The 18066-nt window shown below is 40.7% G+C and overlaps 1 protein-coding gene across 1 annotated transcript in view; it reads right to left on the reverse strand.

Moving 5' to 3' along the window:
- Positions 1-319: 319 nt before the first annotated feature.
- Positions 320-18066, reverse strand: part of LOC134657866 (mediator of RNA polymerase II transcription subunit 25-like) — a 31960-nt gene continuing 14213 nt past the window's right edge. Inside the window, exons 8-15 of the mRNA XM_063513446.1 lie at positions 16918-17115; positions 14599-14742; positions 14177-14276; positions 12552-12718; positions 10884-11081; positions 9494-9556; positions 7625-7750; positions 320-412 (exon numbers count right to left, since the gene is read on the reverse strand). Coding sequence (XP_063369516.1) covers positions 329-412; positions 7625-7750; positions 9494-9556; positions 10884-11081; positions 12552-12718; positions 14177-14276; positions 14599-14742; positions 16918-17115 — 1080 coding nt within the window. The 3' untranslated portion in view covers positions 320-328. The remainder of the gene's footprint in view (positions 413-7624; positions 7751-9493; positions 9557-10883; positions 11082-12551; positions 12719-14176; positions 14277-14598; positions 14743-16917; positions 17116-18066) is intronic.

Raw genomic sequence — 18066 nt, forward strand, 5'->3', positions numbered from 1 at the left:
GCACGTATAGTGCTAGTTACCGCAATAGGGCGGTAAGTTAGCACCATATGTACTGTAAATATATATGTCTATTACCCTTTTTTCCTTACAAGTGTGATGTAAAACATTGTGTACCAGGCGGTACAAGCACTCGCCTTCGGATTCGGCCTTCAATTCACACTCGTTCGGAAAATATTTTTTACCGCCCTTAACACACTGAATGCCAGGCACCGACTCAGCAACCTGTCCGTAGCCGCTTTCCTCTACAAAGCGGGAAAACGCCGGGATCGGCTACGAGCGTAGCGCTACGAAAACGTTGGCAGTGACGCGTTAATACACAATGTTGTATCTAAATAAAATCGTTATAGTTGTTGACGTCATCGAACTGCTGCGGCGGGGCTGCGCGTGCGCCGCTCGGCCGGTACTGCGGTTGCTGTGGATCATACTAATCTGTTAAGAGGCGTAAGGCCAGGAAAATAGAAAGGAACAAGAGATAAGGCGCGCCGCGAGAAAGTTGCGACGGAAGTTATGCGATTGCATGGCTTTTAACATTTTACCTCAATAACTAAATTTTTTTTTCATATCATTTGTATGGACAACTGTTTGGCCTGGGCCTTTTATGTGAAATCAATAGAGAAATATAGTAAGACAAGAGTGCTCATTCCATACATTAGTTTTGGTACCAAAAAGACTATTATTTTTATAGTCGACATAGTGTTATGTTGTTGAGCATTAAACTTTCCGGTCGGTACTACATATATTGTCAGTAGCAGTACTAATAATTCCGCTACTCGATGCTAGATGTCGACTGTGAAAATAATATGTAATCTTTTTGGTACCAAAACTGATGTATGGAGTGAGCACTCTATGTATATTTTTCTTTATGGTGAAATGTAGAAATGCCCTGAAACAGCCATCCAGCGCTTATTATTTCAAATGAAAATTTGTGTAAATTTACAGGTTTCTTCGACATGCAAGAAATTTTCCGCGTTCCCTTTTTAACTACAGTGTATAAAGTAATATTCTTTATCTGAAAACGACAATAATTTAGATACATATCAAAAACTAAAACGACCCAATCCATAAACAATACATTTATGTTGTTTTATTTTTAATTTATCAATATGGAAAAGGACATTGAGGATTGGATAATCCTAGACAAGGGGTTGGCAACTATCAACGGTTTGCATAGGTGGCGCCATCATAGCTTGCCCCTTTTTCTATAAGATTTGGCTTAAAGGGCTGGCATCCAGGGCATTAAAAAAACAAAAAATTGACACAATCCTAGGGATTGACAGGGCAAGCTATGATGGCGCCATCTGCTAAATACTTGACGACCGGCCAACCCCACTGGTAAATTTTATACCATAATGCTATACCCAAGTCAAAATAGTCTGCCCGTTATGGTAACAAGATGGAAAAGATAGCATGACAAGGATGGAGGAGTGCGAGCGAGACATCCGATGAAAATATATTTACAGCGGTCAGAAGATTTTGGCGAACGTACGAAAAGCTACAAAATTAATTATCCATTATAATAATTCGTCATAATAGTCTAGGAATGGCCAATTGAGTTAATGATGACATAGTGTTAGTCACAAACCATAGATTGAACTAGATGTAGCAAGCACAGTAGTCAATAACTACATAGTATAAAACAAAGTCGCTTCCCGCTGTCTGTCTGTCCTTAGATTCGCTTAGATCTTTAATGCGGTTTTTTTAATAGATACAGTGATTCAAGAGGAAGGTTTATGTATAATTTATTAACCCGTGCGAAGCCGGGGCGGATCGCTAGTAACTATTAAATTAAAAATTTGATAAAAAACTACGCTACATGCCAACAAAATCCATTTTACGCCAAAGTTGCCTTACTTCATTTTGGAATAGAGCTGATCCTCTTCAAACTGCTGGATCGATTTGTATGAAACACAAATCCGCAGAATTTTTTTATTGAGCAGTATTTAGTGCCCAGCACTTAATTGTAAAAACACACTAAGTACGAACATATGCTACGTCTAGTTCAATATGATCTGACCATCCATTTTGTCACTAAAAAAACGAAAATAATGTAACCAATCTTTTTCCAAATTTATTTTTCTTGATGAAAATGGGTAGCCAGATTAACTAACCTGCCCGGGAGAACCTCGAAGGATTTAAACGGTGTATTACTTAGAGCCACTTGCACCATTCACTAACCCGGGGTTAACCGGTTAAACCTGGAGTTACCATGGTTACCAGTACAATTTGACACTGGGTTAGCGGTTTAACCGCATAACCTCAGGTTAGTGGGATGGTGCAAGTGGCTCTTAGGTATTTAGAGACTAAAATGTTGCATATTTTCTGAATTCGGTTTTATTGCAAAATAATGCGTTTTATCATCGCACCCGCTCAGATTGTAATTTTTAGAGATGCAACGGATAGTTGTTTGGCCGGATACCGGATATCCGGCCTGGTCACTGGCCGAATATCCGGTATCCGGCAGCCGGATATTCGGCCGGCGGAACTATACCTATATTTTGAGTTTTGCAGGTGCGCGTCGTGCAGGTTTCGACCTGTTTCGTAGTGAACGTTCGCGCGGACACACTTCTAGGATCGTAACGAGTTTTATCACTTTTAAAAGAATAAACTGATACGATTATGACCGTGACTGTTTTTTAGATTCCATTTTTTACCCCAAAATGTGTTAATTTTACTATCCGGTATCCGGCCGGTTAGTAGGTCACTATCCGCTATCCGGCCGGATACTAAAATAACGGCCGGATACCGGATAGTAACCGGATATCCGGTGCATCTCTAGTAATTTTTTTTCGCCAATTTGACAATCTTTTTTTATAAAACTTTAAACTCTCGCGTTTTGTACACATGTTTAATGACAAGGTTGACATTTGCTGGGACGTCAATCTTTCCGTGGCCGCAGGGTGCAACTCAGCTGAAACGTCGGAATTTAACCCTTAAATGCATGACTTTTTCTTTTTGCCCGAAATTAATATATGTATCACATAATTGTTTGCCGATTCTAGGAAAAATAGTAAAAAAAAATATAACTTCGATTTTCACTGCGAAATCAGTGTTAGAAGTTGAATTGGCTAAATCATATTTATGTAAATATGTAATTTTCAGTAATAGAATAGAATGATATGATTTTTTTTACTACCATTAGAAAGGTACACTATTTGTGATATACCTATGATAAAGTTTTTAAATATAAAATATTTACAAACCCCGAAAAATCTGCCCAAAATGACATACTAAAAATCATCAACTTCCAGGTTTTTCCATGTTTTCCGACATTTCGTCTATAAACAAATGTAATTTTTATAAATTAAAATACTGCGTAAATTTATGTAATGATTCGGCAAATTTATTAGTTTTAATATTGAAATAATATATAGGAACAAATATAATTTGTTTAACCCTTAATCTGTGAGCTGTCGAATGCTTTGTAGACATTTGGCAACACTATGCATTTAAGGGTTAAGGTAAAAACAATGAAACTATATCGCGGTAGACCCGTTTGTGTTATTATAGCACATTACATTACATACCTAGGGAGGTGAATTCGTGAATGCTCTAGAGATCACAGGTGTTTGTAGCCCATAAATTTGCGATCTGGGGCTTTACGAAACGCGAGGAGAAAATCCCACTTACGGGTCTAGGGTGACGTAAAATCTTTTTTAGGGTTCCGTAGCCAAATGGCAAAAAACGGAACCCTTATAGATTCGTCATGTCTGTCTGTCTGTCTGTCCGTCTGTCCGTCCGTATGTCACAGTCACTTTTCTCCAAAACTATAAGAACTATACTGTTGAAACTTGGTAAGTAGATGTATTCTGTGAACCGCATTAAGATTTTCACACAAAAATAGAAAAAAAAAAACAATAAATTTTTGGGGTTCCCCATACTTAGAACTGAAACTCAAAAATTTTTTTTTTCATTAAACCCATACGAGTGGGGTATCTATGGATAGGTCTTCAAAAATGATATTGAGGTTTCTAATATCATTTTTTTCTAAACTGAATAGTTTGCGCGAGAGACACTTCTAAAATAACAGAATGATAAAACTAAAAAAAATATATGATGTACATTACCATGCAAACTTCCACCGAAAATTGGTTTGAACGAGATCTAGTAAGTAGTTTTTTTTAATACGTCATAAATCGCCTAAATACGGAACCCTTCATGGGCGAGTCCGACCAGCACTTGGCCGCTTTTTTTGACCTCATGCCTAGTTAAATGCCTTAGGGCTCCTCTCGGGCAAGTTTCGTACGGTGTGTGTTGTTAGTATAAAGTTGATGCAAGCATTACTTGGCAGGCGTGGTAAGGCCGCGTTCACATGTGCGGGCGCCCGCCCCGTGGCTGTTGCTGTTGCTAAAACAAGTGCTACATGTGGACAAAGCTTAAGGAAATGAAGGTGGCATCGAGTTCTGCATTATGGTGTATAAATTATTTGAAATGTGAAAAAGAAAAATGAATATAAAGGAATGGCCACACCGTTGCTTAATTGCGTTGATGTTGATGTACCCACTGACGTACAGGTGGATTCTCAAGAGCTGGGACGAATAGAATGAATGAGTGAATGAAAATATCTATGTGTGTATCAAGCTTTGGTTTCCTCCGAAAGCGGCGCCGTCATATAGCGGCCGTCTCCATACAAATACTACGACATCCATATTTAGCCGTATTATTTAGTATGGAGACGGCCGCTATATGACGGCACCGCTATCCTAGGAAAACCGATCTTAACATTAACCAACAAAATGGTGGCTCTGACTCATAGATGGTAGGATCCTAATATATGTGCTATACGCGTGCGTCCGTGAGGGACAAAACATACGCAATGCGACACTGTGATTGGTCGAATTTATTTGTTGCCCACCATAATCTATACTAAATTACGGAATAAAAAAATATGTGAGACTGTGACAAGAACAAACAATAGCGCTTTCGCTGTTACTCCTACTGAAAGATACATAAGACTATCCCGTTCGGTGATTCCCCCCACCCCTCATGCCTGAGCCCGTACCATGAGTCACTGTCAGTGTCAAAACTGACATATACGCTATCGAGAACGTAATTTACTTTCTATACATCTCGTTCGCACTAATATACATACGAGCGAGATGCATAGAAAGTAAATTACTTTCTCGATGGCGTTTATGTCAGTGCCAAACTGGTGGTAGCGACACTGATCCAGTTATAGTAGATTCATGCTCTGACTGTATACCGATACAGGTGTCACTCATACAATGAAAGTTTCGTTCATTCCATTCCTGTACGGCTACCATCAGTTTGGCACTGACATAAACGCCATCGAGAACGTAATTTACTTTCTATACATCTCGCTCGTACTCGCATATTAGTGCGAACGTGATGTATAGAAAGTAAATTACGTTTTCGATGGCGTTTATGTCAGTTTTGACACTGTCAGTGACTCATGGTACGGGCTCTGACAGCTCTCGTGAATGAACCTGTAACGTAATAAATACTTAAGCTGTCTAATTGTGGTTAGGATATCGCCGCTATACTTACTCAACCTCGTATCTGCAGCACTCATTTGATGACAAAAACACCCGTATTCCTAATGAAAGAAAAGCGACATTTCCATCAAATGATTGTTGCAGATATGAGGTTGAGTAAGTATAGCGACGATATTTTGAACTACTTTGGCGTCCTTATATTCATTTTTCAATGAAAATGTCAGTCAGTCTGAAATGCAACCAGAAGTGAGCTTAATAACCGTGCAGTAAGGATGTATTTGCAATGCAAGACTTGATGCCGTAAATTAAGAAAAAGATGAATCAGATACTAGTTCAAAAGTGAAGTAAAATTAGAAAAAGATGAATCAAATACTAGTTCAAAAGTGAAGTAAATTAATAATTCTTTCATATATTTATAGTAGTCATTGCCGAAATACCTTTGATATTATTTTGACGTAATTTGCATTATCAGAAATAACATAGTACCTAATAATTATTTCATTACGTAATTTCACTTTTGAACTAATATTTAATTATGAAAAATGAAAAATAGGCATTGAAACAAGTAGAGCCATTAGCCAGAATTTGAAAATGTGGAAAACTTACTCTCTACAAATTGAATTTAACTGAAATAAAATTAAGGTGTAAAAATAAGGCATTATCAATGTAATTTTATAACATGAAGTATGTTTTCCACAAGCGATCAAGTAAAATTTGATTGTAATATACAATATGTATTATAGTGCTTCTGAAAAAGAAAGTAAAGGAACTATATGGGCAATTGAAATGTAATTCACATTTTGATTAAAATATATTTTTTTAATGACACTATAATCGTATAAAAAAAGGAAAAGTTACAAAAATCTGTAACTGTGGATGTTTTTTGTAATGTAATAAAACTAAGTTATATAAGGTGTATTTTTAGACTGTACCTTACATTTGAAAAAGTAGTTAATATTTTTTGGGAACATTGAATTATATTTCCATTTACCCCACGTCTTAAAAATGATTGTGCCATGATCAGTTATCAATGATTTCGTAAATTTATTTACAAAGCGTAGTTTCTAATATGATCAAGCACTATTTACAAAAAAGTTTTATTTGAGTTAAATAATACTAAGACGCGTATAATCAGTAACAGGTACATATTTAGTGACAGCCAAATTCTATTAGAATCAAATGAAATATTAGATTTTAAAAGTTATAACAGTTCTTGACACGTCGGTTGGACAAAATAGGCCGATTGAATAATCATTTTACTTGGAATATAAAAACAAGATTTACGCGTCTTAAGCCCCGTCTCCATAGCCAGCCGAGCCAATGTTCGATAGCTTGCCGCGCGATATGGAGACGGGGCTTTAGGGTCGGTTGCACCAAACTGTTCGTATCGTTAAAGAGTTCGCTAAATTTTTATATATGGAAAGTTTCATAGTAAAGCGCCGGGGCGCGCCGGCTGACGTTGATCAGTCTGTCAAATGTGGTTGGTGCAACTGGCCCTTATGTTATATATCCTCTAGCAGCCCAGACGTCAAACTTGCCAATACGAATTCAATTTTGATTTGTCAAAATAAAGATTCAAATTAGAATGGAACGGGAGAACTTTTTATAGGCCACTGGGCCGTTAGAGGATATACTTGTGTGCTAAGGCCAAAGATTCATAAATTGTTTGTATGTAAAGCCTAAGACGTATACGACAGCTAATGTAGATGGCGCTGTACGGCTCAAAAATACTAATAAAAATTCACTTTTTGACTATTTTGACAGTTAAACCATCTTTTTCAGTTGTGAATCTTTAGTGCCATTACTTTTATTAGACTTTATACCTCATCAATCTCTAATACAGGATGTTTTTTTCAGCCCATAGCCATATTTTACGAGAACTTTTAATTTGGGACATTCAAAACAGATGGCGCTGTACTGCGCCACATGTTTTGCGGTCACTGGATAGTCAAACGTCAACTTTTGACAATCAGAGTTACCGCAGACAGCGCCATCTGGTTTACCTGTCAAATACGAAGCACAAAATTGTGTTTTGCATCTTACTCAATCAATGTATCTTTGGTTATTTGGTTGTATCTGATGATGTCAGGCAGGTATACCGGTTTTGTTTTGCGAGGGCCTTGAACCCAAAGGGTAGACTTGGGTAGGAATAGGAACCCTAATTTAAGTACCTGCTGTAGTAGATGCCTGAGCCCAGGGTTGGAAGGCATCATGGGCCGCATGATGCGAGGAACAGGCCCGGTTCCTCGCTGCAGTTGCTGCTGCAGTTGCAATTGCTGCTGATGCTTACGTTGCTCCTGGAACGGTTATACGGTTCAAAGGACTAACATATGTGACGTTTTCAAAAGCACAGGGCGGACACGCCATACATCAAAAATCATTTGCGTTTATATGTGTGCACGGCACGTCTGTACACGCGTCATGGTGTATGTGTGGGTAAGTCGCTTTACTGAGAGCACGCCAGAAGTCGGGGCGAGGTAATGCGAGTCGGGGCGGGACGGTGCGTGGCCGTTCTGTATGATAATACTATTACTTATTCTGTGCCAAAAGGTACCACATTGTCGGTTGATGATAAGGTTGATTTTAAATTGAAGCTATATGGAAATAGCGCCTTATTGACAGCCAACAATAAGTACCTTTTTGGTTGAAACCGCAAGAATATGTATGTACCCGGATTTGTATATTTAACTATTAGAATTTATGAAATAAATGTAATTAACTTATATAATATTTTATAAATGTTATTAATATTGTGATACTTATGTAAAATGTGCCGACCTGTAACTCTGTTATTAATAATAAATTTCATTTCATTTCATTCCATTTGAAAATGGCACTTAAATTAATATTTCTAATAGGACTGGTACTGGTACAATATTATCCTTAGTATGCCATAAAAAAATATTCCGAAGGTCGCGGATTCAAACCCCGGCTCGTACCAATGAGTTTTTCGGAACTTATGCACGAAATATCATTTGATATTTACCAGTCGCTTTTCGGTGAAGGAAAACATCGTGAGGATACCGGACTAATCCCAATAAGGCCTAGTTAACCCTCTGGGTTGGAGGGTCAGATGGTAGTCGCTTTCGTAAAAACTAGTGTCTACGTCAATTCTTGGGTCCCTTTGTTTCCCATAAAGTTTTAAGTCATAATGTATTGTTTGTCATATTATCATTAGTCATAAAACTGAAACCGTTAGCTTTTCAGGATTTTCGTGAGGTTATCCTATAGATAGGTTAGGTTTGTTTTATGGCAATCCTGAAAAGTGACGCGTTTCTGAACCAAATGAATTGTGACTAAAGGAAATACGGGCAAACAATACATTATGACTTAAAACTATTTGAGAAACAATAGAGACCCTCTTGGGATTAGTTGACAACCGGACCCCAGGCTCGCAATAGTGTCCCACCGAAGATTCGGTTTCGGTTTCGGCCAGTTTAGGCCATAAAATCATGTTTCGGCCAAAAAACGGCCGAACCTTTCGGCCGGGCCAAAACATACGAAATAGTATTTTGTATTATGAAACTAAACTATGTGACAAAGACCAAAAGTTGGGGAGCAAGTAGGACAACAATATTGATGTATACAGAAATTAATTGGTTTATTAGAAAACACAATTCCCCTAATGATGGCGCCACTGGACGGCGACGCATATGTGTATAAAAGCGGTATAACAATTTTTTTTCAACTATTTTAATCAATCTGTAAAAGTTTCGGTTTCGGTTTCGGCCGAAACTTGAACCAAAGCCGAACCTTCGGTTTCGGCAAAAAAACATGTTTCGGTCGGACACTAGCTCGCATGAGCCGTGGCAAAAACGGACGACGCGAGGAAGATTATTAAAAAAAATGTGTAAGTGTAAGGCCTGAGTGGACGCTCGCTCGGCGGGGCGTGCAGCGTGGGTGTGGGCTCACGCGTGATGTGAGCAGCGTGCACTAAGGCCGCTCCTATACGTGCGCATTTGTTTAACATGCACGCCGCACGCCCCGCCCCGCTGCACGCACAACTCGAGCGTCCACTCAGACCTTACACTAAGTCTCACCTCAAGCTGTTTGTAGTGTTGTTCCTGCTGCTGCGCGGCCTGCAGGTGCGACATGATGTCCATCTGCCGGCCGAACAACTACGTCAACCAATATTTACTGAAGACCGGCACCAACATTTACAGCTAGTGTTGTAAGTTACGCCTCACCACAGAGAAATATAGTAAGACAAGAGTGCTCACTCCATACATCAGTTAGACTATTCATTTCAGTGTCTACATCTAGCATCGAGTAGCGGAACTATCAGTACTGCTACTTGACAATAGATGTAGCACCGACCGGAAATTGAGATAAGACATCTCAACAGCATAAGACTTTCCGGTCGGTGCTACATCTATTGTCAAGTAGCAGTACTGATAGTTCCGCTACTCGATGTTAGATGCTAATAGTCTTTTTGGTACTAAAACTGATGTATGGAGTGAGCAATCTATGTATTTTTTCTCACTAAAGCCACTAAACATTTATAATTAAAGCCTTGAGTCTTTGAAACTCGGTGGAGGCTTAAGTTACAGCACTATTTAATATTCATGGTTTTAAGGTACCTAGTTGTACAATCAAACCCTCTTATTCATAAAACTTTACGGGCCAGATTTAGTTAAATGATGTTTTATCCCTTTCTTACAAATACATAAGGTAAAATGACAGATAAGTACAAACGATTATTAGTTAATTGAAATTTGTAGCGCGTTTATGAATAAGGGGGAAATAATTTAATTTCAGTAACGGAATTTACTTAATTAAAAAAAAAATTGAGACTCGTGCGTTTTAAACTTTAAGAATGCTTTCGCTTCTACTCTTTATAAAATAAAAACTCGGTTTTTAAAATATCTAGTGAAACATTAGCCCGGTATGTAACTTAAGCAGTACCTGGCTGTAGAACTGCTGGTGCCTGCAGCTACTACTGCAGCTGTTTCTGCAGGTCCAGCTGTTCCTCTACACCTGTAACTACAAAAGCACCTGGCTCTTGAACTGCTCCTGCTGGTACCGCCCTCTGCTGCAAGTTCTGGTTCTCCAGACTGTAACTCCAAAGGCACCTGGCTCTTGAACTGCTCCTGCTGGTACCGCCCTCTGCTGCAACTTCTGGTTCTCCAGACCCAGCTGTTACTCTATACTTGTAACAAGCAGTACCTGACTCTTGAACTGCGCCTCCTGTTGATGCGCGGCTCCAAGCGTCTGTTGCAACTGCTGGATTATTTCCAGGTTCTGCTGGCGGACGGCTGCCAGGTCTTACAGCTGTAAGACCTGTAACTTTAGCAGTACCTGACTCTTGAACTGCGCCTCCTGTTGATCCGCGGCTTCAAGATTCTGCTTCAACTGCTGGATTATCTCCAAGTTCTGCTGGCGAGCGGCTGCCAGGTCTTGCAGCTGTAAGACCTGTAACTCTAGCAGTACCTGGCTCTTGAACTGCGCCTCCTGTTGATGTGCGGCTTCTAAAGTCTGCTGCAACTGCTGGATTTTTTCCAGGTTCTGCTGGCGGGCTGCTTCCAGCCCGTCCAGCTGTGAGGGTCGGGGGCCTTTGCCGCCGGGCGCTTGTTGCTGCTGCTGTTGGGGCACTTGGCCGCCCATGTTGCCGCCCATACCCATCATGCCCTAAAATTATTAAGTTATACAATTAAGAGCCAACAGGAGCTGAGATTTAAATATTTTAGGTAAATATACCCGTCTCGCTAACGGAAGCGGCTCCTAAAACTAGTGCGATAAGGACAAGGCGAAAAATCCTCCGTAAAAATCTCAAATATCGAGGTTTCGTACTCGACTGTTTCCTCCTCCAAAACTTAACCAATCGTAACCAAATTTGGAAATCTAAATGATTATGAAATTATCTGTGTCGGACCGTTTTGCTTTTTTGGCTAATTGATATCAGTTTTGAATACCACGCCTCTCATTGCGGCATAGTCAATTAGGCCATTTTGGATATTTTTGAAGGGCTCTAGCGCCTTAAAAAACAAAAATATCAAAAAAATCAAAACGGTCCGACACAGATCTTGACAATATTAATCTGTGTTAAAAAAATCATCGCTCTAGCTTCAAAACCCACGGAGGAAACAGTCGAGTACGTTTGTATGGAGAAATGACCACTCCCGTTAGCTCTTAACCTGGACAGCCTGCTGAGGCCTGCGGCGGTAGCACGGCGGCATTTTTATCGCTTGTCACCATGCCTGTCACGTTGTAACAAGTATGAAAGTGACGGGCATAGTGACAAGCGATAAAAATGGAACCATGCCGCGCCCGCTGGTGATGTCATCAAATTTTAACTTTACCACTGTATACAGGATGTAACAAAAATAGTGGGGATGCCGTTTAAAGGCATATTCGGTATCGTGTTCTGATTAGGGAAAAGCGAAGATTTTCTTTTTCAAGCGGATTTTTTTTTCTATTGTGAATTTGTACCTATAGAAGGTTAGCCGACTTGGACGACCAGGGGCCCGTTTCTCAAAAGCTTGTAACTTGTAATACAAGGGACTTCTTTCTAACAAAAGCTGTCAAAAAGTGACATCCGCTTGTATTACAAGTTACAAGCTTTTGAGAAACGGGCCCCTGGGGCCTGCCCTATACAAATTCACAAATTCTTCTACTTTTTCCTAATCAGAAACAGAACACAATACAGAGTCAAATAAAAACCGGACAAGTGCGAGTCGGACTCGCGCACGGAGGATTCCGCACCATCAACAAAAAATAGAGCAAAACAAGCATAAAAACGGTCACCCATCCAAGTACTGACCCCGCCCGACGTTGCTTAACTTCGGTCAAAAATCACGTTTGTTGTATGGGAGCCCCACTTAAATCTTTATTTTATTCTGTTTTTAGTATTTGTTGTTATAGCGGCAACAGAAATACATCATCTTTGAAAATTTCAACTGTCTAGCTATCATGGTTCGTGAGATACAGCCTGGTGACAGACGGACGGACGGACGGACGGACGGACGGACAGCGGAGTCTTAGTAATAGGGTCCCGTTTTTACCCTTTGGGTACGGAACCCTAAAAATAGACAAAAAAAGTATGACGTGATTATTGGACAACCCCTAGGGTTGTCCAAAGCAAGAAAACGAATAACCAACCTGTGGATGCATCTGCTGTACGATGCCCTGCGGGCTGGGCGCTTGCGGGCCGAGCGGCGGCATGGCGCTCATGCCGGCCGCCATGCCGCCGCCCATGCCGCCCATGCCGCTCATGCCGGGCGCTGATATGCCCGCTGACGACATCGTGGGCTGCATTGTGCCTCCACCTGTACAAATTAGCTTTTTCACCACACCAGCTGGTAAAGGCTCTCTTGATTGAAGTAATAAGAACTAATAAGAAAGTAGCGTTTTATCCACATGTGTGGCAAAGTAATCGAATGGAAATTTTGAGATGTTTCCGTATGTTAGCTGGTATAATAGGCTACATGACTAATTTTCATTTATGGTATCAATCGATCGGGTTTGTTTTTAGGATCAAATGTCTATATGGGACCCATTGCATTAAAGTAACACAAAAGTCAGAAATTGTAGTCAAAGGCCGACAGTCGCACTTCACTCGCGAAACGCCCTATACAAAACGGCAAGGGAACGTGACGTCAAGGTCTCTGAGCCCATCTTGTAGTATGGACACAACAAGAAAATTGCGTTTTTGTCGGTGAAATATTGCGTTTATGTATATAGTTGCAGTACAATATTTTTTTGGATGAAATGTAAAAAAATCGAATGGTACCCTTACTTTTATCGTTTTTGGAAGTTAAAAAAAAAACTTAAATTTTGAAACTTACAGGTCCTGTATTTTTGTAATTTTTCAATATTTTATTTTAATATCCACATTATTGTGATAAATTGCTCATTTGCTATCTATTTTACTAGATTTTGTTACAAAATTCAACATGTGTCATCGTCCCTATTGACTTTTAAATGATGAATTTGAATCATTTGAATGATAAACTTAATAACGTTCAATTGCGTCGTTTTGCATTTATATATGACATGCGACATGAACCGCGTTGCTACGACGCGACGCGACGCAACACAGCAGTGGGGCCGTCTTACCCGCCATGGTGGCCGTGGGCATGCCGCCCGGCATGGGCGCGGAGCTGGCGGCTGGTGGCATCTGCTTAATGATCTGTGTCATCTTCTGTTCATATATATATGACATGCGACATGAAACGTGTTGCTACGACGCGACGCGACGCAACACAGCAGTGGGGCCGTCTTACCCGCCATGGTGGCCGTGGGCATGCCGCCCGGCATGGGCGCGGAGCTGGCGGCTGGTGGCATCTGCTTAATGATCTGTGTCATCTTCTGTTCATATATATATGACATGCGACATGAACCGCGTTGCTACGACGCGACGCGACGCAACACAGCAGTGGGGCCGTCTTACCCGCCATGGTGGCCGTGGGCATGCCGCCCGGCATGGGCGCGGAGCTGGCGGCTGGTGGCATCTGCTTAATGATCTGTGTCATCTTCTGTTCATATATATATGACATGCGACATGAACCGCGTTGCTACGACGCGACGCGACGCAACACAGCAGTGGGGCCGTCTTACCCGCCATGGTGGCCGTGGGCATGCCGCCCGGCATGGGCGCGGAGCTGGCGGCTGGTGGCATCTGCTTAATGATCTGTGTCATCTTCTGTTCATATATATATGACATGCGACATGAACCGCGTTGCTACGACGCGACGCGACGCAACACAGCAGTGGGGCCGTCTTACCCGCCATGGTGGCCGTGGGCATTGCGCCCGGCATGGGCGCGGAGCTGGCGGCTGGCGGCATCTGCTTGATGATCTGTGTCATCTTCTGTTGCTGAATCACCTGTAACAGCGGATTTCATTAGTATTTTAATGTCAACTATTTTGTGTATGTTTTTCAAAATTTTAGACCCAGTACTTTCGGAAATAAAGGGGGGAATGGTCGGACAGACAGACAGACGCACGAGTGATCCTATAAGGGTTCCATTTTTTCCTTTTGAGGTACGGAACTGTGTTGTATGCATACTGCATGCAGGTTGGTTTAGTCTCTGTTGACATCTGTCTATGTTTTTCGATATTCATTTAGTTTTGATAACACGTATTTTCTGTGGTTTCTCTGCAGGCCAACTCTCTGGCCTCCAATCAATTTGATGTCACACTGTTACCTTTCGCAGTCGATCGACGAACGTGGCCTGGTTGTTAGGTATGAAGCCGAGGTAAGCCTTCTTGTCGGGCGTGTACAGCAGGATCAGCACTTTGATGTCGCATTGCGGCGGGGAAGACATTGGCGAGAAGTGGACGCAGCCGGCCTGCCAAATTAACATGTCAATATTTGTTAGAAAAAAAGATTCGACCTTCTTTTTTTCTAACAAATATATTAATTTATGAACCAAATTGTACCTTGTCACAGTGACAATCGATATGAAAGTCGCTAGAGACCTCATACTATTGTCACTGTGACAAGGTACGAAATGGTCCCAAATTAAAATCTATGACTACGACAGGAGAATAAAACAAACCATTTATATTCGAAGCAATTTATGCCCGTCCTGAGGTGTTGTAGTCGGAAATGGACTATGTTGCTTTAATAATAAGGGTAATATAAAAATAATAGTACATTACTGCAGACGCCGGGAAAGAAGGGCTTGCCGGGTGAGTAGGTATAGACGGCCGACCGTAGGGAGGCCGGATAGTGATACGAAGTCGGCACGACCTTTTCACGGCTAGGCATGTATAGTGCTTTTCTCAAACATATGCAATGAAATAAAAAAAATCACTCAAAAAAACAAATTATAAATATCAACCACCAATAGCTACACGACAAAAGTTTTTTAATCTTACTTCCAATCCTGCCATAATGACTTTTTTTTACGGAAGTTGTCCGTATTTCGTGTGTGTAGTGTTCGAATAGACCCTATTAGGGCCATTATACACAACCTGATAATAAGAATCTCAATTTCAATAAATAAAATAAATGCAGAGGATTTTAAATATTGTCTATGGTCTCTAATGACTTACGTATAGACAAGATTTTAAATTTATTCATCAACACATTGAATCATACAGATTCATATTCTTAATATCAGTACGTTCGTGTATAACAGGCGTTAACACGGATATTTTGGTCATGTTTTGGTCCGATAACCATTCATTCACTAAAAATATTTAAAAAAAAAATATAATTCGGCTGTTTAGCCTGTTCATGGACACAGACCCCATGTTTACATTAGAATTAAAAAAAAAAATACTTCCCGGCCTAGGCCTTCGTATGAAATTACAGTTCTCTGGAGTTGCTCCGCCCTAAACGTGATACTTCGAAGCCTGATATAACGCCCGGAGCGACGACATTTCATTGCATGTTTGAGAAAAAATATTTTTAAAATATATGTACTTACAAATACGTTGACCATGACTTTAGTAAGTGCATCCAAGGCCTCGTTTTGCTGGAGATGGAACAGCACGGACTTGCTGTCCTTGAGGTACTGGCCTCCGATGTTATTCAGCTAGTGCTGGTTACTCTTAGCGTATTATGATCGCCTGGTACTTTTGGGGTGACGCTCGACTGACTTAAGGTTACAAATTTGACACTTTTTGATCCAATAAGGCCAAAAATTTACATTTTTCACTATATTAAGACAAAGAATGTTTTTTTTTTAATATACTTACTTACAAATCCATTAACCATGACTTTAGTAAGTGCATCCAAGGCCTCGTTTTGCTGAAGATGGAACAGCACGGACTTGCTGTCCTTGAGGTACTGGCCTCCGATGTTATTCAGCTAGTGCTGGTTACTCTTAGCGTATTATGATCGCCTGGTACTTTTGGGGTGACGCTCGACTGACTTAAGGTTAAAAATTTGAAACTTTTTGATCCAATGCTGTCAAAAATTATCAATTGCTCATTATATTAGGGCATAGAATGTAATTTTTTTTATATACTTACAAATCCGTTGACCATGACTTTGGTAAGTGCATCCAAGGCCTCGTTTTGCTGAAGATGGAACAGCACGGACTTGCTGTCCTTGAGGTACTGGCCTCCGATGTTATTCAGCTAGTGCTGGTTACTCTTAGCGTATTATGATCGCCTGGTACTTTTGGGGTGACGCTCGACTGACTTAAGGTTAAAAATTTGAAACTTTTTGATCCAATGCGGTCAAAAATTATCAATTGCTCATTATATTAGGGCATAGAATGTAATTTTTTTATATACTTACAAATCCGTTGACCATGACTTTGGTAAGTGCATCCAAGGCCTCGTTTTGCTGAAGATGGAACAGCACGGACTTGCTGTCCTTGAGGTACTGGCCTCCGATGTTATTCAGCTAGTGCTGGTTACTCTTAGCGTATTATGATCGCCTGGTACTTTTGGGGTGACGCTCGACTGACTTAAGGTTAAAAATTTGAAACTTTTTGATCCAATGCGGTCAAAAATTATCAATTGCTCATTATATTAGGGCATAGAATGTAATTTTTTTATATACTTACAAATCCGTTGACCATGACTTTGGTAAGTGCATCCAAGGCCTCGTTTTGCTGAAGATGGAACAGTACGGACTTGCTGTCCTTGAGGTACTGCCCTCCGATGTTGCTGATCAGCTGTTTTGGCATCAGCTGCATCAGGAGCTTGTTGGGCCACGTGTCCACCTTCAGCTCTGGCTCTATGTCCTTGGAGTTGGCTGATACCTGAAAGGGTAAAGGTATATTACAAAGAATCAAAACGTAGCACACCAAAACGTTGCTCCATAGACTAGGAATGCTCTAGACGGAGTTTAGAGCAATTATTTCATGAAACTGATGCTGCTAAAAATACTGGGGTGCGGGGGACGAGGGGACGAGGTGAGCGAGTCCCGTGCCGTGATTGGTCCGTTCAAAGACACGGACGTCACACAAAGACACTTTTGACTTGAAAATGGAGTAAAACTACCGTATATTTGTGGCAGAGGGGGTAGCGCTACTATGCTCAGTCTGGAGGATATCTTGTCTGTGCGTTGCCTAAATCCCATCATCAAACAGAAGAAGTGTTCTAAAACCTATTTCTGACAAAAGATACATTTCATACCTAATGACCAGGGAATATGTTTCTAACTCTAGAAAGATTGCAACAGTCTTTTGTTTTTCCGCGATAATTCCGGCCTCTGCAACCCTAGCACATGATTGGCGCGACAGTATCTCGCGGCGATATAGGTACCCGTCTGTTTCTGTGTTAATAAAAGAGGGACGAGTAGTCTATCTCGCCGCGAGATACTGTCGCGCCAATCATGTGCTAGCCCGGCTGCTGGTCACAAAATTTCACGAGAATCGGCTGTGAAATGAGACGTATAAAACTGTAAATATAAGTACCTACTATTGTGTGCCCGTACAGCGTGTCATGAACTGGCCTCTTAAATTGTAACACCTTATTATGTTCATGACAATATGCAGTATTGAATAAATGACTGAATAAATGACCTGTAGAGAACAGCCGGATATAGGAAAGCATTTTTGTTCAATCTGAAACGGAGAACCTTCGGTCCGGTCAAAAATTGACTTACTCATACTTTTTTAAACCACTTTCCCATGTCAGTGGCTCAAATCTTTCATCAAATAGAAAAGAACTGACACTCACTTGGCATGGAAGATGCTTGGTAACCTTCT

The sequence above is a fragment of the Cydia amplana genome, chromosome 21 (genome assembly GCF_948474715.1).
Source record: "Cydia amplana chromosome 21, ilCydAmpl1.1, whole genome shotgun sequence".
Lineage (NCBI taxonomy): Eukaryota > Metazoa > Arthropoda > Insecta > Lepidoptera > Tortricidae > Cydia > Cydia amplana.